The sequence below is a fragment of the Nycticebus coucang genome, chromosome 4 (genome assembly GCF_027406575.1).
Source record: "Nycticebus coucang isolate mNycCou1 chromosome 4, mNycCou1.pri, whole genome shotgun sequence".
Classification (NCBI taxonomy): domain Eukaryota; kingdom Metazoa; phylum Chordata; class Mammalia; order Primates; family Lorisidae; genus Nycticebus; species Nycticebus coucang.
Genome location: NC_069783.1, coordinates 91,601,763 through 91,627,361, shown reverse-complemented (window position 1 = coordinate 91,627,361; position 25,599 = coordinate 91,601,763). Strand labels below are relative to the sequence as shown.

Here is a 25,599-nt window from a genome sequence, read left to right as displayed (position 1 = left end):
GAGGTTGCTGTGAGCTGTGTGATGCCATGGCAGTCTACCGAGGGCCATAAAGTGAGACTCTGTCTCTACAAAAAAAAAAAAAGAAAAGAAAAACCAGAGAGAACTATTAAACCTATAAATGGAGCCCCTGAAGTAGAAAATTAAGCAATGAAACAGATTAAGTATTTTAACAACAAAATTTTCACTTGAGGAAAGGATAGTCTTTTAAACAAATGGTGCTTGAATAACTGGATATCTACATGTAAATTAATTTGAAAGGAATTATAGACCTAAATGTAAAAACTAAAACTATAAAACTTGAATATTTTCTTGCCTTGATTAGGCAAAGAGTTCTTAGATATGAACCTATAAAAGAAAAAATGAATAGGATTTTTAACCAAATTTAAAATGTTTGCACTCCAAAAGACACCATTAAGAAAATGAAAAGACAAGAAACAGACTATTTGCAAATCACGTATCTGATAGAGGACTTATATCCAAAATACACATATAATGAATTTTTATACCTTGATAATAATAAAAAAATAAATAAAAACGGGCAATAAATTTGAATACATGTATCACCAAAGAAGATATATGAATGGTTAATGAGCACATGAAAAGATGCTCAGTACTATTAAATATTAAGGAAATGCAAACTAAAACAACAATGAGATACCACTATGTGCCTACTATAATAAATAGACAACGATTTTAAATTACACATGAACTTTATGGACAGGTGTAATAAAAAGGACAGGTAGTAACAAACATTGGTAAGGATATAGAGAAATTGGAATCATCTTAAGTTTCTGGGAGAATGTATAATCCCTATAGAAAAGTTTGGTGGTTTCTTAAAAAGCCATTTCACTTTCTCTACCCAAGAGAAATGAAAGTATATGTCCATACAAAGACTAGCAGGTAGTTGTTCATAGCAACAGGAAGTAAGAACAATGTTCTTCAACTGATGAATGAATTAACAAATGATGAATGGTATATCCATATGATGGAATACTATTTGACAACAAAAAGGAATGAAGTCCTGATGCATGCCACACCATGGATAATCCTTAAAAACATTATGCCAAGTAAAATAAGCCAGATGCAAAAGACCATGTATTGTATAATTTCATGTATGTGAAATATCCAGAAAAACTAAATATAGGGAGATAGGAGTAGATTAGCAGTTGTGTGAACCTGGGAGTGGGAATGACCAGGGAATGACCACAAATAGGCATGAGGAATCTCCTGGGGGGATGGAAGTGTTCTAAAATTGAGCATGATGATGGTTGCTCAATGCTGTCAATTTACTAAAAATCATTGAATTGTACAAAAGAAGTGACGTGTATGGTATATAAATTACACCACTAAATAAATTACTAACAAAATAAAAGATTTTACTCATAAACATAGATGTAAAAATTCTTTTCTTTTCTTTTTTTCTTTTTTTTTGAGACAGAGTCTCACTTTGTTGTCCTCAGGAGAGTGCCGTAGAGTCTTAGCTCACAACAACCTCAAACTCGTGGACTGAAGTGATTTTCCTGTGTCAGCCTCCCAAGTACCTGGGACTACAGGTATTTGGCACAACACCTATTTTTTTTTTTGTTTGTTTGGTTTTTTCAGTTTTTGGCTGGGGCCAGGTTTGAATGTGCCACCTCTGGCATATGGCCAGCGCCCTACTCCTTTGAGCCACAGGCTCCACCCACAACACCTATTTTTTAGCGACGGAGGTCTGGCACTTGGTCAGGCTGGTCTTGAACCTGTGAGCTCAGGCAATCTAAATGACTCAGCCTCCCAGAGTGCTTGGATGATAGGCATGAGCCATCATGCCTAGCGAGTGTAAAAATTCTTTTTTTTTTTTTTTTTGTAGAGACAGAGTCTCACTTTATGGCCCTCGGTAGAGTGCTGTGGCATCACACAGCTCACAGCAACCTCCAACTCCTGGGCTTAAGCGATTCTCTTGCCTCAGCCTCCCGAGTAGCTGGGACTACAGGCGCCCGTCACAACGTCTGGCTATTTTTTGGTTGCAGTTTGGCCGGGGCCGGGTTTGAACCTGCCACCCTCGGTATATGGGGCCGGCGCCTTACCGACTAAGTGCGAGTGTAAAAATTCTAAACAAAATATTAGCAACTAATTCCAGAATGTACAAAAAAGATAAGGTATATATGCAATTATACTGTTATAATTACATTGTATAGTGTATAATAAAAGATAATTGTATTGTTTATGTAAAGTGGTATAATAGTAACTCAAAGCTTAGTGCCTGTAGCTCAGCGGCTAGGGCACTGGCCACATACACCGGGGTTGGCAGGTTCAAACCCGGCCCAGGCCTGACAAACAACAATGACAACTACAACACCACCAACAAAAATAGCTGGGCATTGTGGTGGGCGCCTGTAGTCCCAGCTACCTGGGAGGCTGAGGCATGGGAATCACTTAAGCCCAAGAGTTTGAGGTTGCTGTGAGCTGTGATGCCACAGTACTCTACCAAGGGTGACAAAGTGAGATTCTGTCTTGGAAAAAGAAAATAGTAACTCAAGATAGATTATAAAAGATTAAAGATCAATATTATAATCTCTTGAGCAGCCACTAAGAATAATTGAAAGATATATAGCCAGTAAGTTAACAGAGGAGATAGAATACAATAATGAAAACAAAACAAATAAAAAACACTTGATTAAAACAAGAGAACACAGAAAAATTCCAGTGGGCTTTTCTTTTTTTTATTTTTTGAGACAGAGTCTCACACTGTCACCCACCGTAGAGTGCTATGAAGTCACAGCTCACAGCAACCTCAAACTCTTGGGCTTAAGCAATTCTCTTGCTTCAGCCTCCTAAGTAGCTGGGACTACAGGTGCCTGCCACAAAGCCCAGCTACTTTTTTCTTTTGGTGGTGGTGTTGTAGTTGCCATTGTTGTTTAGAAGGCCCAGGCCTGGTTCGAACCCTCCAGCCCTGGGGTATGTGGCTGGTGTCCTAGCCGCTGAACTACAGGCACCGAGCCTCCAGTGGTCTTTTAAAAACAGAAATTGTCGGGTGGCACCTGTGGCTCAGTTGGTAAGGCGCCAGCCCCATATACCAAGGGTGGCGGGTTCAAACCCGGCCCCAGCCAAACTGCAACCAAAAATAGCCGGGTGTTGTGGCGGGCGCCTGTAGTCCCAGCTACTCGGGAGGCTGAGGCAAGAGAATCGCTTAAGCCCAGGAGTTGGAGGTTGCTGTGAGCTGTGTGATGCCACGGCACTCTACCGAGGGCCATAAAGTGAGACTCTGTCTCTAAAAAAAAACAACAAAAAAACCCAGAAATTGTCAAGCTTATGCTAAAACTTACATGAAATGGAAAGGAAGCAGAATAGCCAAAATTATTTTGTAAAAGAACAACAAAATTGGAGGACTACTTACAACAGAGGAGAAGGACTACCTGACTTCAAAACTTGTAGGTAGTATTAGAGCTACGGTAATTATGACAGTGTGATAGTGGCTTAAAGACAAACAGATCACTGGAATAGAATAAATGTTGTAGAAAGAGACAATATGGTTAATTGCTATTTTAGAAAGGTGCCCAAGTAATTCAATGTGGAAATACGAATAATTCTTTCAGAAAATAGTGCTGAATTGGACATCTATATAGAAAGAAAAAGAAAAGGATTTAGGGTGGCTCCTGTGGCTCAGTGGGTAGGGCGTCGGCCGCATATACCGAGGGTGGCGGGTTTGAACCCGGTGCCAGCCAAACTGCAACAACAACAACAACAAAAAGCAGGACATTATGGTGGACGTCTGTGGTCCCAGCTACTCGGGAGGCTGAATCAAGAGAAACACCTGAGCCCAGGAGTTGGAAGTTGTTGTGAGCTGTGATGCCACAGCATTTACTGAGGGTGATAAAGTGAGACTCTGTCTCAAAGAAAAAAAGGATTTCAACCTCTCACTTGCACCATATGCAAAAATCAAGCCAAGGGCTGGGCATGCTGGCTTATATCTGTAAAACCAGCACTTTGGGAGGCAAAGGTGGGAGGATCAGTTGAGACCAGGAGTTCTAGACTAGCCTGGGCAACATAGCAAGACCTTATCTCTACAAAAAGCAGAAAAATTAGCTGGGCATGGTAGTGCACACCTATAGTCCTAGCTACTCAGGAAGCTGAGGCAAGACAATCACTTGAGTCTGAGTCCAGGAGTTTGAGGTCAAAGTGAGCTATGATGATGCTACTACCCTCTAGCCCAGGCAACAGAGCAAGACCTTGTCTCAAAAAGAAGTTATGTGAATGGCCAATAAGCACATGAAAGATACTCAAACAAGAGAATGGATAAATTGTCATATTTATATAATGGAATACTCACAGAAATAAAATACTGCTCTATGCAACAGCGTGAATGAATTTCTTTTTCTTTTCTTTTTTTTTTTTTTTTGTAGAGACAGACTCTCACTTTATGGCCCTCGGTAGAGTGCCATGGCATCACACAGCTCACAGCAACCTCCAACTCCTGGGCTTAAGCAATTCTCTTGCCTCAGCCTCCCGAGTAGCTGGGACTACAGGCGCCCGCCACAATGCCCAGCTATTTTTTGGTTGCAGTTCAGCAGGGGCCGGGTTTGAACCCGCCACCCTCGGTATATGGAGCCGGTGCCTTATCGACTGAGCCACAGGCACCACCTGCGTGAATGAATTTCTTTCTTTTTTTTTTTTTTTATTAAATCATAGCTGTGTACATTGATATGATCATGGGGCATCATTCACTAGCTTCACAGACCGTTTACCAATGCGTGAATGAATTTCTAAACACTATGCTGAGCAAAATAAGCTACAAAAAAAATAATAGTACTGGCTTGGTGCCTGTGGCTCAAGAGGCTAAGGCGCCAGCCACATATACCCTGAGCTGGAGGGTTAGAATCCAGCCCGGGCCCGTCAAACAACAATGATGGCTGCAACCAAAAAATAGCCGGGCATTGTGGCATGTGCCTGTAGTCCCAGCTACTTGGGAGGTGGAGGCAGAAGAATCGCTTGAGCCCAGAAGTTGAAGGTTGCTGTGAGCTGTGATGCCATGGCACTCTACCCAGGGCAACAGCTTGAGGGTCTGTCTCAAAAACAAAACAAAACAAACAACAACAACAAAAAAAACCCTAGTACTACAGTACGATATCATTTATGTGAAATTGTAGAACAAGCAAATCTAATACTCAGCATCATTAAGGATTAGAAAAACCTAAGTTAAAACTACAATTAGGTACAATTTCACACCCACTAGAAGGACTCAAATGAAATTAAGCAATACCAAAAGTTGGGAAGGGTGGGGAGCAAATGGAACTCTTAGCATTGTGTTGGGGATGTAAAATAGTACCACCACTTTGGAAAACTGTCAGGTATTTTCTTATAAAACCCAAATTCCATCCCCTAGCTATTTATCTAAGGCAGCAGTTCTCAACCTGTGGGTCACAACCTCTTTGGGGGTCGAATGACCCTTTCACAGGGGTCGCCTAATAGCACATATTTACATTACGATTCATAACAGTAGCAAAATTACAGTTATGAAGTAGCAACGAAAATAATTTTATGATTGGGGGGGGGTCACCACAACATGAGGAACTGTATTAAAGGGTCGCGGCTTAAAGAAGGTTGAGAACCACTGATCTAAGGGAATTGCAAGCATTTTAACCAAAAAGATTATTACAAGAATGTTCATAGCAGCTTTATTCATAGTACTCCAAAACTTGAATCAATCCAAATGTCCACAAACAGGTAACTGGGTAAATTGTCATACTTATACAATAGAATACTCACAGAAATAAAATACTGCTCTATGTAATAACATGAATGGATCTCTAAAGCATGCTGAGCAAAATAAGCCACAGAAAACAGTAACAGTCAGGGAGCGCAGCCATTTGGAATTCTTCTATGCTGTAAGCTCCTGGCTGGTGAATAAAGCCCTTCCTCTTATAAAAAAAAAAGAAAGAAGGAAAGAGAGAAAAAGAAAAAATAACAGTACTATAGTATGACATCATTTATGTGAAAGTGTAGAACAAGCAAATTTAATCTACGGTGATACATATCACAATAATTGTTCCCCAGGAGTTGGGGAGATTTACTGAAAAGAAGAACATTGCAGCTTTGTGGGGTAACAGAAATCTCTACCCATGGCAGTTATACAATTACATTTGTCAAAGGATCAACCTGCACACTTTGAATCTGTGCATTTTATTATTTGTATACAATACCTTAAAAGAAAGTCACCATTAAAACAATGAAAGTGGGCGGCGCCTGTGGCTCAGTAAGTAGGGCGCTGGCCCCATATACTGAGGGTGGCGGGTTCAAACTTGGCTCTGGCTGAACTGCAACAAAAAAATAGTCGGGTGTTGTGGCAGGTGCCTGCAGTCCCAGCTACTCGGAGGATGAGGCAATAGAATCCCCTAAGCCCAGGAGTTGGAGATTGCTGCGAGCTATGTGATGCCACGGCACTCTACCGAAGGCAATAAAGTGAGACTCTGTCTCTACAAAACCAACCAACCAACAAACAAATAACAATGAAAGCTACTGCAGTGCCTGTAGCTCAGTGGCTAGGGTGCTGGCCACATACATCCAGGCTGGTGGGTTTGAACCTGGCTCCGGCCAGCTAAACAGCAATGACAACTGCAACAAAACCAGCTGGGCGTTGTGGTGGGCGCCTGTAGTCCCAGCTACGTGGGAAGCTGAGGCAAGAGAATCGCTTAAGCCCAAGAATGAAAGTTAAGCCACTTGGAGAAGATATTTACAACACACACATCTGGCAAAAGTTTGTTCCTCAGGGGGAAAAATGTACAAATCAATAAGAAAAATATAGCGAAATGGAATAATAGATAAAAATATGAATAGATTTTTTTTACAGATAAAGAAAAGCGAATGTCTGCATATATATAAAAAGATGCTCAACTCTCATTTATAGTCAGGAAAATGCAAATTAAAGCCATATGACATACTATTTCACATCCACCAGATTGTTAAAAATTAAAAGACTGGGCAACGTCAAGTTCTAGTGAGACTGTAGAGTAGAAGGAATTCTCTTACCATGCTGATGGGAGTGTAATTTTGTGAAGAGAAACTCAGAGCAAAGTGATTATACAAAATGTTTCTCTTCCACTCTTAGGTATATAATTTAGAGGAAGTCTTGCACTTGTAACCAGGAGACATGTACAAGAATGTTAACAACAAAATTGTACTAGCCAAAAAAAGATATAACTTAAATTTGTGGTATAATCATACAGTGGTATAAATATACAGAAATGAAAATTAACTGAAGCTACACATACCCATACGAAAAAATTTAACGTTGAGCAAAAGACATAAGATAGATAAATATAGAATCAATTTATATAAAACAAACAGTACTCTGTTCAGGGTTTTCTACATGGATGAAGAATTAAGAAGAAAAGCTAAGAGATAATGAACACAAGAGTCAGGATCGTGGTTACTTTTGGGTAAATGGATCCAGAAGAACCTTCTAAGATGCTGACAATTTGCTATATTTTAGGCTGGGTGGTGAATTCATGGGTACTTATTCTGTTCTTCTTCTTTAAACTGTACATACACATTTTACATTCTTTTTATATATTTTATACTATAAAAACAAGTAGAACTTTATTCTAAATGACATAAACCATTCAAAAAGGACCACATATTTTATGATTCCATGCATATAAAATGTCCAGAATAGGAAAATCTATATTCACAGAGAGTAGACTGATGGTTGCCCAGGGCTAGGGACAGGGGAGGGAAATGGGCAGTGACCGCTAATGGGCATGGGCTTCCTCTTGAGGTGAGAAGAATGCTCTAAAATTGATTGGAGGGGTAGTTGTACAACTCTCTGAATATACTAAAAAATTATTGAATTATATACTTCATAAGAGCAACTTGTATGTGAATTATATCTCAATAAAGCTTTTATTAAAAGAAACAGGGAGATGGCAGACACCTGTAGTCTCAGATACTCGGGAGGCTGAGGCAAGACAATCGCTTGAGCCCAAGAGTTAGAGGTTGCTGTGAGCTACGATGCCAGTGCACTCTACCAGGGGTGGCAGAGTGAGACTCTTGTCACAAAGAAACAGGAAGAGAAGTGGGAGGCACAGAAAGGCTCTGAATGGGTGATGATACGGTGAAGCTGAATGAGATGACAGAGAGACAGCAATGTTCTGTAGCAGTAGTTTTCAAACTTTAGCATGCACCCAAACTACCTAGAGGACTTGTTAAGACACAGATTGTGGGGCCTCATCCCCAGATTATCTGTTTCTATAGGTCTAGGGTGGGGTCAAGAATCTGCATTTTTTTCTTTTTATTTGTATAAATTTAAGGGGTACAAATGCAGTTTTGTTGCATGTATATATTGAAGCCTGGGCTCCACCTCAATAGTGTACATTGTACCCATTAAATAATTTGTCATCCCTTGCCTCCCACCTTTCTGAGTCTCCATGACTATCAAGAATCTGCATTTCTGGCTTGGCACTTGCAGCTCAAGCTGCAAAGGCGCCAGCCACATACACCAGAGCTGGCGGGTTCGAATCCAGCCCAGGCCTGCCAAACAACAATGACAACTACAACCAAAAAATAGCTGGGTGTTGTGGTGGGTGCCTGTAGTCCCAGCTACTTTGGAGGCTGAGGCAAGAGAATTGCTTAAGCCCAGGAGTTGGAGGGTGCTATGAGCTGTGACGCCATGGGACTCTACCGAGGGCGAAAGCTTGAGGCTCTGTCTCAAGAAAAAAAAAAAAAAAGAATCAGCATTTCTAACCATTTCTCAGGTAATGCTGATGCTGCTGTTTCAGGGACTACACTTTGAGAAATGCTAGTATATGGTGCCCAATAAAAGTGTCCAATAAATACACATTAGATGTATGGATGGATGGGTGGTTGGTTGGATGTTTGGGTGAGTGGATGGGTGGGAGTTGAATGGTTGAATGGATGGGTAAATGGATGAACTGGTGGGTAGAGGACAGATGGATAGGAGGTGGTTCAAAATAGCAGGGGAGAAGACAGAGCTGAGAAAGGTGTAAAGTAGTGTAGAAGGACTTGAAGACCTAATTTCTACTGAGTTCATAACCTACTAGCTATGTAATATTTGGCAAGGGACTTTACCTCCCTAAACCTCATTTTTCTCATGTGTGAAATGTGGGTAAATTATGTCTATGCATTTTTCATAAGCTACTACCCTTGAAAGAGCCTAGCACAGAGCTTGGCATGCAGTGGGCTACTCTCTACTCTTTACTTAAATCCAACTATTACCATCATATATCACTGGGCAGTACTGTGTAGTTGAGACTAGAGGCTTGTAATTCAGGTCCAACTTGTTTCCATAGTGGCCGATGCTGACCTCAAACTGGATCAGGTCCTTAAAGTCAGGCATCATGGTACAGGAGAGGAAGATGACACACAGCCCATACTTTTGACGATTCTGGTGCTTCTAAAATGATACCAGCACCCCCCACCCCAATTCTCAGAACTTGAGCCAAGGGATGAACAAGGCTATACAAACAGGCAAGGAAGCAAGGATGAGGCACTCTCTTTCGAAAGCCATCTTTGCTTTTCTTCAGGGTGAGCTAGGACATAACTGAAACCCCCATCATCACCTGGCCCACTCCCCTTGGCCAGTCCTGCTTCCTTCCCTTTCTGAAATCAGGCAGGTGGAGGAGTCTCCCTAGAATCAGGTTAGGCTCTGAGGTGGGCCACCCCATCCTCACTTCAAGTAGAGGTCCCTCCCCCTTTTTGCCTAAGCCCCCTCTTTCAGAAGATACAGGGATGTACAACACACACGTGCACACGCATGCACACTCACATTGCTCTTCTCAAGCTCCCCTCCTCCTTCTACAAAGGCTGAATCTTTCCTCTTCCTGCACCAACTCTCACTATCCTCTCAACTTCATCTGTTCCCAGCATGCCTCCCATGTGCTCGAGCCCTCTATCCATCCTGTCAGCCTCTCTTTCATTTCTGTTACCAACCTCTGGCCTATTCTTGCATTCCCCCAGTTTGTTGACTAGCTCCAGTCTCCCCTATGTAAAAAAATAACTTTCTTTCTCCTATATGAGCCCTCATTTAGCTACCACCTGATCTCGTTTCCTTCTGCTTTTTAAAAAATTAATTTGTTTTTACTTTTTAGAGAAGGGGTCTTGCCATGTTGCCCAGGTTGGTCTCAAACTCCTGGGTCTTGTTTCTTTCCACTCTTCAGCTAGGGGAGTCAGCCTTATTTCTTATCAACAGTGATTGGTCCAAGGGGAGCACACATGACCTGTTGGCCCCTGTCCCTGACCATTCTGTTTCCAAAGGGTCTCTGAAACCTGCCCCTTCTCTCCTACTCTCCTCCAATAAAACTATATCCCCAGCTGAGTGCTCTAGCTCAGTGGGTAGAATGCTAGCCTTGCAAACCAGGGACGGCAAATTTAAGCCTCGCCTGGGCCTGACTAAAAAAAAAAAAAAAAAAAGCGGTGCGTGTGGCTCAAAGGAGTACAGCGCCAGCCCCATATACTGGAGGTGGTGGGTTCAAACCCAGCCCTGGCCAAAAACTGCAAAAAAAAAGACTGTATCCCCAGTTCTCTCAATTGAATGACCCTAACTTATTCCTCTGTTTCTCCTGCCCATTCCTGCCTCAGTGGTCCTCCACTGGATTCAGGAAGATTCAGGAAGAAATTCAAATCTCTTAGATTGTTTTACAAAGCCCCAAGAAACTAGGTTACAAATGGATATCACTTGTCCTTAACTAGATTAGGCATTTCTTTCTTTTTCTTTTCTTTTTTTTTTTTTTTTTTTGCAGTTTTTGGCCAGGGCTGGGTTTGAACCCACCACCTTCGGCATATGGGGCCAGCGCTCTACTCCTTTGAGCTACAGGCGCCACCCAGATTAGGCATTTCTTTTTTATTTTTATTTTATTTTATTTTTAATTTCAGCTTGCTTGTTCATTCTTCGTTTGAAGTACTCTTTTTTTTGTTGTTCATTTTCTTTCTTCTTTTTTTAAATGTTCTTCCTCCGGCGATGTTCTGTCCCCTTGCCTCCCCAGTAGCTGGGATTACAGACTCCCAACACAGTGTCTGGCTGTCTTTCATGTTAGTAGAGACAGGGTCTTACTCTGGCTCACTGCTGCTCATACTGATCTCCAACCTCTGAGCTCAGGCAATCCACCCGCCTCGGCCTCCACAGCACTGGGACTACAGGCGTGAGCCACCACGCCCGGACTAGGCATTTCTTAAACGGAAAACTTATCTTTTTTTTTTTTTTGTAGAGACAGAGTCTCACTGAACCGCCCTTGGGTAGAGTGCCATGACGTTACAGGACTCACAGCAACCTCCAGCTCTTGGGCTTCTGCGATTCTCCTGCTGCAGCCTCCCGAGCAGCTGGGACTACAGGCGCCCACCACAACGCCCGGCTATTTTTTTTGTTGCAGTTCAGCCGGAGCTGGGTTTGAATCCACCACCTTCGGTATATGGAGCTGGCGCCCTACTCACTGAGCCACAGGCACCACCCTGAAAACGTATCTTGTCTTTACTGGATTGTCTCACCATCTGGGATTTGGCACTGCACGAAGTCCCCCAGTGGAGGTTTAGTAAATACTCAGGCAGACTGATAAAGCATTCTTACACACTCAACAGCTTGTGGCCAGGGCCTCTAGTAGCAGATCTGGGGCAGGCAAAGGGATTCGGCTTTACCTCGGGTTACCTGTTTCCCGTGATTACCTCTATCCTGGTCACTTCATGGGAGAGATCCCTTATCCAAGAATCTTTATGGAATTTGATTTTGGTGATTAACTCCAGGAAGACTCGGCCTCGATAAGCTAAACCATTCTTAACAGAGTCGGGAATAACCTAGGGCAACAGTGAAGAAAACGTACAGAAAAGAGATGAGAGAAAAATAGCTGTCACATCTCCCCTGAAAACTCCTGTGCCAAAGACAGGGTAACCACTTGCCTGGGGCTAGCTCCAACCACAATCCCAGGGAGGAACTCCAGATATCCCAGACACCCCCATGTCAAAAAACCTCCCAGCCCTAAGCCTTCTTGGCGCCTGGTAGGCCCACTACTCAGTTCTTGCATCCTATCTGCCCAAGAACTGGAAGGACCTCGCTCAATGCTTCAGGCTGGGCTGGCCTGCCATAACCCCTGTGGTTACGCCCCTAGCCTGGCCAATCAGGGCAGGCCTGCCTCCTGGGCAACAGTGATTGGTCTAAGGGGAGCACACATGACCTGAGCAGACCAATTAGAATGCTTCTCAGGCCTTCCCCCATTAGGGGCTGGTGGCCAGGTTCTCAGCCCGGATCTGGTAAGAGGGGGAAAAGGCCAAGGTGTCAAGAGCCGGAGAGTGAGAGATGCTCCAGCTGGCGTCCAGGATTTTTTTTTTGTTTAACTCATTAAAATCAGGTTTCCAGAATTTACCATTATTCTTGAATTTCTCTGTGCTTTCCCACGTTTACCTGTGCCATGCCTTTTGTCTTACATGTCCTTTCCACATGCTGAAAATCTTACCCAAGTTCTCATCACAAAGGCCCTTCACCTAGAGCACTCCATCTGCTCTTTCCTTTTTCCTCAGGCTTCACATCCTCTGCCAGAGTGTGGAGGACAGAAACCAGGGCCAGAGCCTCCAAGCATTTCCCAGGCCCCAGTGCTTTAAACATGGTCGGTTTTACCTCCAATGTTCCCTAGTTGACATGAGAAGCTTACAATGCCTTCTTCCTGGATCCTGAGAGGGGCCTTTTTACCTCCGTGGAGAACCAGGAAGCTGGGGCCAAAGCAGGGTAGGAAGCCAGCGAACACTCCTGGAAGAAGAAAGGATGAGAGGGAGTGGGGCACAGGTAGGAGAGCCGCAGGAGGTAAGTTCCAGGGCTTTGCTTGCCTTCTATCTCTTCTCCAGAGGATGAGATCTGGTTGAGGAACAGGTTGGCAGTACCAATCTCCTCCTGGCAATCCTTCCTGGTACTGGGGAGAAACACACTCTCAAAGAGAGCCGTTGCCTGGCTCTCACACTTGATCTTAGCCAAAAGTCCGGGAAGCGATCTTTGCCTGGCTCTCATTTCTTCCTTCCCTGCATGCTTCAGCTTTCTCCCAGATGCTCACCAGTCCAAGACTCTGAACTTGATGTAGCTGGAGAGGCAGGGCAGCTGCAAGGGGAAAGAGAGAGGAAAAGTGGATGCACACTTGGATGGTTTGGTCCTTGTGGAGATTTTGAGAGCAGCTAGGAAGTCCTGGGTCTGAGTCCAAGGCCTGGTCCACTTACTAATGGGCCATTTAATCACACAAGCTGGATTTAGCACAGAGCTTATGGAGCTTTAGCTTTAGGGTCCCCCACTTGCATAGGCCCTTCCAGGGCCTTGAGAGGGACTGGGGACTTGTCATATGCTCATTTTTGTATGCTCCCTCTTAAATCACCCCCTAATTACATAAGCTTGAGACATGGGTCTATCCTGGCTGTGGACTCAGACAGCCCTGCACAATCTGAATGCATGTTCACCAAACCATCTCTTGCAGAGGTTGGGGCCTAGAATGTCTTCCTCATGTCTAGCAGCTAACTTTTTTAAATGGCAGGACATCTGTCTCCTCAAGAGTAAATAATAGCTGCCACTCCAGGAGAATTTCTATTCTCCCTCACTTATGCTGAACAAATTCCATAGACCACCTAAATGAATTCTCCAACAACCTCATGAACCAGTTGCTATTATTATTCCCATTTTCATATGGGAAAACTGAGGCACAGAGAGGTTTAGTTCCTGATATTCTTGTGTTATAGGAAGATGCTGAAGTCTCAGTGCTCCTGACCTCTGCCATAACCCTATAAAGGCTGTGACTATCCCCATATATAGGTGTGGAATGAAGCCCAGAGATTCAGAGGGACTTGCCCAAGGTCACATAGTAAGTAGTGAGGTCGGGATTTGAACTCAAGCTTTGGAGTCTTATTTCTACTATGCAATATGCTTTCCTCAATTATTACAAAAAAAAAAAAAGAAGAAGAAGAAGAAGAAGAAAAGAAAAAAAAGGAAAAGGAAAAAAAAACTCATATGTTAAACAGAGCTGTTATGGTTGAGTTCAGAGTAGGACCCCAAATCCTCTCAGCAGGGGCCTTTTCTCCTTACAGCAGTTCTTGTGGGCATGGCTGGGAACCTTTCAGTTCTCCACTTTCCTTGTCTATTCTCTCCCTGACCTGATGGCTGGGGGGCCACCGGGAAGTGAGGAAAGGGCTTTTCACATAGGCAGCTGTTTAATAAGAAAAAAGGAAATTGCCCAGGTTAAAGAAAGAAAATGGAAGGGAAGAGATGGGCACCATGAGGCATCCAGGTCTTCCAAAGTTATGAATCCTCCAAATTCAGATTTATGGCTAAACCATCTCTTCATCCACCCTGCTAAGAATTCTCCTCCCCTGTCCCCATTCCTATCTGTCTCCCCTCCTGCTCTGGGATCCTCAGATTGGCCACTGGTACAGACCCATTTTCAAGAGTGCCCCCAGCTCTCCTGGCCAACTGGCCTCAGAATCTACCATCTGTGTGCCCCCCTCTAGAATATCTTTCTAATTTAAGAGTCTATAAAATCAGTGTACCTATAGTCCCAGTTACTTGGGAAGCTGAGGTGAGGGGATGGCTTGAGCCTAGGAGTTCAAGGCTGCAGTGAGCTATGATCATGCCACTGCACTCCAGCCTGGGCAACAAAGCAAGACGCTATCTATAACAAATAATAATAATAATGAAAGTCTATAAAATCACCCAAGGAAGGGGAGATTATCAGGAATGGTTGAAAATTATGGTTTCCCAGAAAGGCTAGGGAAGCTTCAAGAAGCAGCAAGGAGTAGGTTTAAAGGAGGGAGGAAGGAAACTCATTAGCTAATGTTGCTTTTCTTGTAAGGTATAGGAAAGCTGAACACTCTTTGGGTAGCCAAATCGATGTCACATAAAGGTTCCATGCACTTGCACTTATGAGAGTGCTCAAGTTCTCTCAGAATGCTTATTTGTCCTTATTTTACGTACTTCTTAAAAGCCTAACAGAGTCAAAAGGCTAATAAGTTGGTGTGCACCCACTTAATGGGTACAACGTAGGGGTGTAGGGCACATCTTTTGGGTGCAGGACACAACTACAAGAGGGACTCTACCTAATAAAGGCAAATATTGTAACCTAGTTGTTTGTTCCCTCACATTAACCTGAAATTAAAAAAAAAAAAAGGCCAATAAGATCCACTAGAGCTTCAAGAGAACTTTCACCGACAAAAGCTCATAGATGACTAAGAAGGATTGAAATGCTATAAAAATCAGACTATACACTCCACAATGAAGAGCATCTTGAAGTTATTTTGTGTAAGACAAACAGCCCTGCAGTATATACAGCCCAGTATAATAACTGTGGTGCCATAATGTCCCTAGGCAGCAACAAAGAGCTATAATTACATTCAGTGTACTCCGCATAGAAGATAAGAAAATGTATGATATAATTTAGAAAGAGTCTTCAGAGTGATTTGTTTTGTTTTTAATGTGTGTGACAGAACACATTTAAGTTCTCCATAAACTTCAGTATTGCTTAATAGCAGATAAAGTTAAACACACACCTGTCACATCTTCTAGTCATTCTGCTTCTACATATTTTCCCAAGAGAAATGAAAGTCTATGTTCACACTAAGATTAGACACAAATGTTTACACAGCTTCTTTGTCATAGCCCCCAATTGGAAACTATCTAAATGACCATCAGCAAGGGAATGGAGAAGACAATGGTAATCCATGCAATGGAAAAGCTCCCAGCAATAAAGAAGAATGACCTACTGATATATATGACCACATGGATGTCTCAGAATAACTAGGCTGAGTTAAAGAAGCCAGACAAAAAGGGCGCATACTGCATGACTGCATTTATATGGAATTCTAGGAAATACAGGCTAATCTAGACTAAGATAAAGCAGATTAGCTGGTGCCTGGGGACAGGAGGAGGGATGACCAAGGGGCACAAGTGACTCTTGGGCTCATCAATATGATAGATAGGTGTATATTTGCTATCTTGAATGTTATGGTTTCACAGGTGTATACATACTTAAATGTAAAATTTGATACATTTTAAAATATGTATAACCCATTGTATGTCAATAGTACCTCAAAATAATGCTATAGAAGTAAAGTTTTCCATTAACACAGCCTGGGCTTCCAAATGCTCCCTATAGGGCAGAGCCCCCTGGGCATGCTTTTTGGCCTCACCTTCCCTCTACACCCTCAATCAAACACCTGACCTTCCCTTCTGGGTGGGGGAGCAGTGAGGACAGGTGGCATGAGGGGGCAGTCATACCTGGATCCGGAAGGTCAGGATCTGGTTCCATATTGGGTTGTCGCTTGGGGCCTGTACGAAGGTCCTGAGCTGGGAAGGTCCCAAAGCATTGTCAGTGACAGCCTGTCCCCTTCTGCCTCCACTGGCCTTGCCTTCCAGCCCTTCCTATCAAGCCCACAGATTGACACTGTCTGCAGCACAGAGGCGACTGAGCTAATCCTATCTAAGGACACCTGGACAACTTCTTAGTAGCTACAACCTCAGTCCTTTGTGAACTTGTATCAAAGAGTTTGCCAGTTTCAGAGTCCTCAATGTTTTTCCTTAAATCAACTTTTTTTTTTTTTTCATTGTTGGGGAATTATCGAGTGTACAAAGAACCAGGTTACATTGCTTACATTTATTAGGTAAAGTCTCTCTTATAACTGTGTCCTGCCCCTAAGAGGTGTGTCATACACCGTGAGCCCCCCATCCCCTCCCTTTTTCCCTCTCTCCTCTCCCCCTTTCCCCCACCATGTTTTGGTATCAATTGTCCTCATATTAGGGCGGCACCTGTGGCTCAGTGAGTAGTGCGCTGGCCCCTATACCAAGGGTGGCAGGTTCAAATCCAGCCCTGGCCAAACTGCAATAAAAAATAGCTGGACGTTGTGGCAGGCGCCTATAGTCCCAGCTACTCGGGAGGCTGAGGCAAGAGAATTGCCTAAGCCCAAGAGTTTGAGGTTGCTGTGAGCTGTGACGCCACAGCACTCTAACGAGGGCAACAAAGTAAGACTCTGTCTCAAAAAAAAAAAATCATTGGCTGACTTACTGTTTATTTTACTTATTATTATTTTTTTAGAGATAGAGTCTCACTTTGTCTCCCTCAGTAGAGTGCCATCTCATCACAGCTCATAGCAACCTCCAGCTCTTGGGCTTAGGCAATTCTCTTGCCTCAGCCTCCCGAGTAGCTGGAACTACAGGCGCCTGACACAATGCCCAGCTGTTTTTTTTTTTTAATTGCAGTTTGGCTGGGGCTGGGTTTGAACCTGCCACCCTCGGTACATGGGGCTGGCACCCTACTCACTGAGCCACAGGTGCCGTCCCTGACTTACTGTTTAAACTTAACCTGATTCTAAGCAATTAATTGGCCTTGTTAAACTTTTTAAGGTACACTAAGACAAACATAAAAATATCAAAGTTTTTGAAAAATCTGTATCACGTACCACCCAAGAATATCTCACCTGGCTCCAGAGGTACCAAAACCACTCCCTGGGAAATAAATACTCAATGTGGTGGTTTTAAATATGTCCACAAATTTTGGAACTCCTCCCTTCCAAAAGTAGATATTCATTACCCTCCCCTTATGTATAGGCTGCATTTAATGACTTGCTTTTAACAGAAGATGATAGAAATAACGGTTTGTGAATTCTGAGAAAATATATTTAACTTTAGCCTAGCATTCACCAAATTAGGACCATTTTTCATGGACAACACCCATCAATCAGCACACTTCAGAAAATGCTACTCTGTATTCACTAGAGATTCATGGAATGTCAGCAGCTCTCTTGAACCTTCAATTTGCAGATGAAGAAAATGAGGCCCAGAGGAAATTGTGACAGTTTTGCTGTTTGCTTGTTTGTTGGCATATTGTTCCAGTCCTCATTTACTTTTCCCTGTGTATTTGTTTTTTAGTGGGTATCTTCTCTATACAAGGCCCTCTGCAGCTCTGACAGAAAGAGGTGAGATGTGACCACTACCTCCATAGAGTTCCAGGTTCAGGTTACCCTACCCCTTAGTGGATGAGCTGGGATACAATTCCTGGGGTCCTGCTTGCTAGACTACTCTTTGCCTCTATACTACTTTTTCTAGATGGCAATCTCTCTAGGTCACAAACACTTTCTATACTCACCTTTTCACCAATTAGTTCCACCTCCAACACAGGATTCAATAACTGGTGTTTTGCTATGAACAAGAAGTTAAAAGACCTCTGAGACAGCAGCATTTTTTTCTTTTCAGAAGGAGAAATGGGGAGATGACAGAACTACCTAAAACTTTCCCCATAGTTTAGTTTAGCTCCCTGGGTTGACCTGTCTCCAGTTACCACTTTGTTCCTTCTCATAGGGTGATGAGAGGGAGACGTAGGGAACCTTGAGTATGCATCTGGGCAACAAAAGGCAGCAAAGACAGGTAGGGAAAGGGTGTCCATGGGACCTTCATAAAACAATTCTTGGTGGATTTCAGTGTCACCCTGTTACTCCACCTTGAATCTTAAGTTACTGTCAAAAGGAATGAGGAAGCTCCATGAAGATGCACGGTGCCACTGTACAGGGAACCTCAAGGCCCCTCCCTCCTCTGCCACCCTGACTCTAACTGAGATGAAGGTCCTCTGCGCAGTAGATGAAGAACTGTAAGTAAGCCACGGAGATCGGAACCGTTGACTTGAAGATCTGAATATTGGTGTCATCCCTGTAGGGCAGCTTTTGATCTACCTGGAGAGACCAGAGAGCTTATAGGGTTAGGGTCATGGTGGGTCACAGCTAAAGCCACAAGATCTTGTTTCCCCATGTTCCCACTTGGTGGCAAAGGGGGTAGGACAACCTTTCAGTGATGGAGCAGACAAAGGAAGGATGTGAAGGTCAATGGTCAGTTTGAGGGCCCAGGGGTGGCCCCAGGTAGCAGCCAGGAAATGTTACTGGGGTGTAGGGGGGCAGCCTCACCGGGGCCTGGTCTCCCACACCAAGAGCACAGATGGTGACTTTCAGGTAGCCTGTCATGCCACTGTCGGGTTTATCTGGCTGGCAGAGGCCTAACCATTTCCTTAGGAGTATGTGACCTAGAGAGGCAGAGGAGCCATGGGAGACCAGCTTCCAGTCTCCATCTCTCTCCTCCTGAAATGAGTCTTTGTTTCAGGAGGAGAGGGAGCTAGAAACATTTCTCATGTATTCCAATTCCCATCAAGTGGCAGAGGAAAATGAGAGTCACTCTTAGCACAGAGCAATGACAGTGTGCTGCCAAGGCTGCCAACTCTTGTCTATAGGAAAGAGGGACCACTTCTCTCCCTCTTCCACTTTGGGAACCTACTATTGTCATTGGCCTGGTCTGGAACAAGATACTATAGTGGCAAGCATTTTCCCTAACCTGAATCCAAATCTCAACTTCATTTGTATGTCATAGCCAGATCATGGTAGAAACCTCCCCTGAAACTTCAGTCTCCCAATATTGGCCTCAAAAAATAGAAATCCCACCTAGGCTTATAATAAAAGGTTAGCATTTGACCCAGAAGGATGCCCTGAGTTTTTCAGAGAAAGATGTTATTATTAAAATGCAGGATAAAATAGGCCAGGCACGGGGGCTCACGCCTGTAATCCCAGCACTCCAGGAGAGGCAGGCAGGCAGATCGCCTGGGCTCACAAGTTCGAGACCAGCCTGAGCTAGAGTGAGACCATGTCTCTAAAAAATAGCTGGGTGTTGTGGCCAGCACCTGTAGTCCCAGCTACTCTGAAGGCTGAGGCAACAGAATCGCTTGAGCCCAAGAGTTTGAGGTTGCTGTGAGCTATGACGCCATAGCACTCTACTGGAGGTGACAAAGTGAGACTGTGCCTCAAAAAAAAAAAAAAAAAAGTAAGATACATTAAAGTATTATCAACTACTGAAGATTAATTTGCACTCCCTAATACTCCCCCCCAACCAATATGACGAACATATAGAGATTTGGAGGTGTTTTGACCCCAGACTTGATTTTTCTCAGAAGATACATTTATTTACAACAATGTTACCTACCTGGGGAATGGTAGACAAACCCAATATCTGTCTGAAAAGACAAGAGTTTGGTGAGGGTTAGTTAGGGTCTTCAGCCAAGATTTGTAATCCTAGCTAACTTTTTGACAATACTAGTTACCAGTGCTTGAACATGTTCTCTGCTCTAATTCCTTCCATCTTTCTAGCAACCTAGAAGCTAAGTCCATTATCACCTCATCTCTGCAGAAGGGGATACTGAGTTTGAGAGAAGTACCTGAAATCTTACAACTAGGATGTGGAAAAGATCCTTAACACTATGCTGTACCACCAGCTTGCCAAACACAGCTTGGCTCTTCCCTATCCTTGGGTGGAGGAAGAGTGTTCCCGATCCTGGGGGACAAGCAGGGGCAAGGTAAGAGTTGGCAAAGAGAATATGGGTTTTCCCTTTCTCCTGGAAGATGGTTTCTGACAAAGGCCTGAGGGATGTGGTGCAGGATTGGAGGGGATATGTGTGGGGCAAGGTGCAGCAGAACATTCTGGCTGTTCTTTTAATCTATATCTGAAAGCTCCCTAGCTCTATTTCAGAATTCTGTATATAATTTTGCTTTAAAACTCAGTTACCCTTTTGGGTTAAGTGGAGCAAAGACTTCTTAGATACAATAGCAAAAGCACAGGCCATAACAGAAAACTTGATAAATTGCACTGTATCAAAATGACACTTAAGAAAATGAAAGGGCAGTCATATACTGGGAGAAAAAAATTGCAAATCATATACCAACATTTAGAAACAAACAACCCAGTGAAAATGAGCAAAAGATTTGAACAGATGCTTCATAAAAGAAGACATATAGGCTTGGAACCCATAGCACAGTGGTTACTGCACCAGCCACTGAGGCTGGCAGTTTCAAACCCAGCTCAGGCCAGCTAAAACAACAATGACAACTGCCACCAAAAAATATCTGGGTGTTGTGGTGGGAGCCTGTAGTCCCAGCTACTTGGGAGGCTGAGGTAAGAGAATTTCTTAAGCCCAAGAGTTGAAGGTTGCTGTGAGCTGTGATGCCATGGCAGTCTACCCAGGGTGACATAGTGAGACTGACTCAAAAAAAAGAAGAAGAAGAAGAAATATAGATGACAAGCACATGAAAAGATGCTCAACATCATTGGTCATCCAGGAAGTGTAAGTTAAAATCACACGAAATACCACCACACACCTTTAGAATGGCTAAAATAATAAAGGTGGACTACAACAAGTGTTGTTGAGACTGTGGAGCAACTGGAACTCTAATACACTGCTCATGGGCATGTAAACATGTAAAATCTGTTTGAGATTTTTGAGGAACATTGCTAGGAATTTTCTTTAAAAAGTTAAACATGGGCTAGGCACAGTGGCTCATGCCTGTAATCCCAGCACTCTGGGATGGATTGCTTGAGCTCAGTAATTCAAGACTTGCCTGAGCAAAAGGAAGACCCTGTCTCTACTAAAAATAGAAAAAAGCCTAGCCAGATGTGGTGGCACATGCCTCTAGTCCCAGTTACTGGGGAGGCTGAGGCAGGAGAATAACTTGAGTGCAGGAGTTTGAGGTTGCTGTGAGCTATGACAGTACTCTACCCAGAGCAATAGAGTGAGACTCTATACTTACATTTTTAAAGTATTTTTTATCTAAGTTTAAAATGTAACTGGGAATCCTATATCGAGCAACCTACTTTTTCCTGACCTTCCTGGATTTGAAGAATCTTAGTGTACCCTGTCATGACTATAAACTCTCTCAGCCTGTGTCTTTCCAAATCATATCTTTTTTTTTTATTTATTTTTATTTTTTTGCAGTTTTTGGCTGGGGCTGGGTTTGAACCTGCCACCTCTGGCATATGGGTCCAGCGCCCTACTCCTTTGAGCCACAGGCACCGCCCTCCAAATCATATCTTTTTCACTTTGTCCCCACAGGTGGCAATCTTTCTCTAGATTTCTATAATACTTAGGTTGATCTTCTTGGATGCTCTGCTTCCATTTCCTGGAGGCAAAGATTTGAACCGTGTCCACAGAATTATGGGTGTGAAGAATTCCATATGGCTCCCAGTGATTTCACAAATATTACATACTTTAATTCTCACAATGACCCTGTTAGTTTGGTATATTATTATCCCCATTTTATAGATGAGGAGAAAGAGGCTCAGGGTAATTTGCTTATGTCACCTAGTTGGTAAGTGGATCCACATCTAGATCTTTCTGTGTGGAAGTCCAAGTCTTTCCCCTAGACTTGGGCATGGAGCCCAGCATGGGTCTTTTTTTTTTTTTTGTAGAGACAGAGTCTCACCTTATCGCCCTCGGTAGAGTGCCGTGGCGTCACACAGCTCAGAGCAACCTCCAAATCCCTGGGCTCAGGCGATTCTCTTGACTCAGCCTCCCAAGTAGCTGGGACTACAGGCGCCCGCCACAACGCCCGGCTATTTTTTGTTGTTGTTGCAGTTTGGCCGGGGCTGGTTTTGAACCCGCCACCCTCGGCATATGGGGCCCGCGCCCCACCCTCTGAGCCACAGGCGCCGCCCTTCAGCATGGGTCTTTATAACTGTTTCACCAAACCTCCTCCCTTACACAGTGCTCACTTGGAATCTCCCGATCTCTGCTTTGTATCTCATCACTGCGGAGTTCACCACCTGCAAGGGAGTTTCCAGAAACATCTTAATTATTCACAATCTCAATTTCCCTCATCTTCCATAAAATGTATAGTAAGGATACATCCAGGATCTTCCAGAATTTATTGAATGCTTCCTAATGGCTGACACTTGCACATGGGTTTTCACATTTAATTCTGAGAGGAACCCTGTGAGGTTTAGATTTTTAGTTCCTTCCATTTTATTGGTAAGAAAACTGACCAGAGAGGCCAATTCACTTGTCCCCTCTGGAGGTCCATACTAAGTAAGATGTCACATTCATCTCTATTCACTACATGATGTCCTGGTGGTTTGCTCTGTGCCTATGTTCCCAAGAGCATGTAAATTCTTCAAAGGGAGCAGCCTCCTTGTTCTCCTTAACCCTACACTGGGCATATAGCAGGCACCTGATAAACACATGTTCATCACTGTCATGAGGTTCCCTCTGGCTAGGGAATGGAGCATGAGGGGCCCTTGGTGGCATGGGACAGGCTGCCTTGCTCACTTCAGTGCATTGTTTAGGTCATGGCAGTTTTCAATCTGTAATGTTTGTTGAATGAATGAATGAATGAATGAACAAACAAATAAACAAACAAATGAATGCATATATGAACAATCTGGGATACCAGGGGTGAAGAAAGAGGTGGAGATAATGCTTCGGGGTCAAAAACACAATCTGAAATGACCCTCGTTCTAAGACTGGGGGCTGGGGGAGGTGCTTCCCAGTATCAGGGAAGGACAAGGAAGTGTACCATCTTGCTGGGGGCCAGTTTGGCTCCTCACCTTGATTAAGATGATCTCTTCAAAGAACTGTGCAGGAATCTCATAAAAATTCTGGAAGAAGAGCTGAGGCAGAGAGAATTGGAGTAGAGGCAGATGATGTTTCTTCCACCACTTCACCCAAAGGCACAAGTAAACCTGACAGCTCAGAATAAAGTGCTTCTTTGCCCATTTTGATGACTTCATGAGTACAGGTAGAGAATCCCTAATCTAAATATCTGAAATCCATAATGCTCCAAAATCTGAAACTCTTTGAGTGTTGATATTATGCTCAAAGGCAATACTCCCTGGAGCATTTTGGATTTCAGATTTTTAGATAAGGGATGCTGAAATGATATAATCCAAATACTCCAAAATCTGAAAAATCCATAATCTGAAACACTTATAGTCCCAAGCATTTTGGATAAGGTACACTTGACCTGTACTACCGCTGTCATGCTCCTCTCCAAGCAGAGGCCTCTAAGGAGTTTTCTGTCTAGGAAGGGGAGGGGTAGGGGCTCCCTAGAGAACCTAACAGTAATTCAAGGCCCATCTATCTGCCCAGGATGGAGATTTGAGCCTTGTAGATTTCCCTGCCAATACATACCTACTCCCTGTGGCAGCTAGAACTTCCTTTCCCAAATGCAAACCTAGGTCTGTCACTCTCCTGCTGAAGTCCTCCATGGCTCCTTGGTGCCATCCATACTGAGACCCCAGCCCAAGCTTTAGGTTTACCTCCAGCCAGTCCCCTCCAGCCACACCTATATTTATAGTTATGCCATCAAGTCATGCTGCTAATCATTTCCAGGCCTTGGAAAACACAGTTCCCAGGTGACACCCATAGCTCAGTGGGTAGGGTACCGGCCACATACACTGAGGTTGGCGGGTTCGAACCCAGACTGGTCAGCTAAAACAATAATGACAAATGCAACAACAAAAAAATAGCCAGGCGTGTGGCAGGCATCTGTAGTTCCAGCTACTTGGGAGGCTGAGGCAAGAGAATTGCTTAATCCCAAGAGTTTGAGGTTGCTGTGAGGTGGGACACCATGGCACTCTACTGGGGTGACAGCTTGAAACTCTGTCTCAAAAAAAAAAAAAGAAAAGAAAAGAAAAGAAATGCAGTTCCTTTTTCCTGAATTATTTTTTTCCATCCTACCACCTTTTCCCAGTAAACTCTTCTTTGAAGTTTCTGGAGCCTTTTCTGTGTCCTCTCCACTGTCCCCAGCCTCATTACTCACTCCTTCCAGCTGCCATTGTGCTTTTATCTTTTATTTGCTATCTATTTACCAATTAATTCAACAAGTACTTACAGAGCACCTACTGTGTTCCAGACACAATGCTACAATTTGGGGCTGCAGCAGTGACAAGATGTAGGTGGTCCAGGCCTGCTCTCATGGCTCCATTAACAGTGCTCCCAGATCTCCATCAACCCCAGATGACCCCATCATAATTGTTTCTGTGTTCACGTGCTGTGCCCCTAACAGACCACCTAGCTCCTCAGATGCAGGGCTCTGAATTATCCCATCTGTATTCTCAGTGCCAGGCAAAGTGCTTGGCCCTCAGGAGGTGCTTATTAAGTGCTGGTGGACCAAACATGTAAAGACGCCTGAGTGAAGCAGCAAACTTGCTGGCTGCTGGAAGGATACATGCAGCCCCTCGCTGGCCCACTTGTCTGCTGTGTCCATTCAGCCCACCTCATCAAAGAATGGGTTGTTCCCCGTCTTGATTCGAGTCTGGTGCCGTTTGCCTCCAATAGACACCTTCACCACCGGCTTGATGTTGTTGCCCAGGAGGTGACGGGCTTCAAACACCCTCACTCGAACCTGCAGAGGAAAACACTTTGGCCCCCCTTCCCCGCAGGGAATCTTCTCTCAAGATGTCTGCCTGATAAGAAACATTCTAACTCCTGTGGCTAGAGAGAGAACCCGCAGGAGAAGGCAAGGAGGAGGTGGACTTGGAGAGGCAGGCTCAAGTTGTCAAGGCCTGGGTAGCTCTCTTGACAACCAGAGACTAGGCTTTGGCTAGGCACAGTGGCTCATGCCTGTAATCCTAGCACTCTGGTAGGCCAGGAAGGGGAGATTGCCTGAGCTCATGAGTTTGAGACCAGCCTGAGCCAAAGCAAGACCTCATCTCTAAAAATAGTTGGGCATTGTGGCAGGCACCTGTAGTCCCAGCTACTTGGGAGGCTGAGGCAAGAGAATCGCTTGAGCCCAAGAGTTTGAAGTTGCTGTGAGCTGTGATGCCACAACATTCTACTGCGGGCGACAAAGTGAGACTGT

The 25,599-nt window shown here is 43.9% G+C and overlaps 1 protein-coding gene across 1 annotated transcript in view; it reads right to left on the bottom strand.

The window, feature by feature from the left end:
- FER1L5 (fer-1 like family member 5) overlaps positions 1-25,599 on the bottom strand; it is a 57,648-nt gene that overhangs the window by 24,367 nt on the left and 7,682 nt on the right. The window contains exons 7-19 of the mRNA XM_053589358.1: positions 25,015-25,143; positions 23,345-23,407; positions 22,514-22,564; positions 19,955-19,985; positions 18,892-19,007; positions 18,546-18,663; positions 18,084-18,136; positions 16,220-16,288; positions 13,023-13,066; positions 12,802-12,884; positions 12,630-12,724; positions 11,650-11,778; positions 9,211-9,388 (exon numbers count right to left, since the gene is read on the bottom strand). Coding sequence (XP_053445333.1) covers positions 9,211-9,388; positions 11,650-11,778; positions 12,630-12,724; positions 12,802-12,884; positions 13,023-13,066; positions 16,220-16,288; positions 18,084-18,136; positions 18,546-18,663; positions 18,892-19,007; positions 19,955-19,985; positions 22,514-22,564; positions 23,345-23,407; positions 25,015-25,143 — 1,159 coding nt within the window. The remainder of the gene's footprint in view (positions 1-9,210; positions 9,389-11,649; positions 11,779-12,629; positions 12,725-12,801; positions 12,885-13,022; positions 13,067-16,219; positions 16,289-18,083; positions 18,137-18,545; positions 18,664-18,891; positions 19,008-19,954; positions 19,986-22,513; positions 22,565-23,344; positions 23,408-25,014; positions 25,144-25,599) is intronic.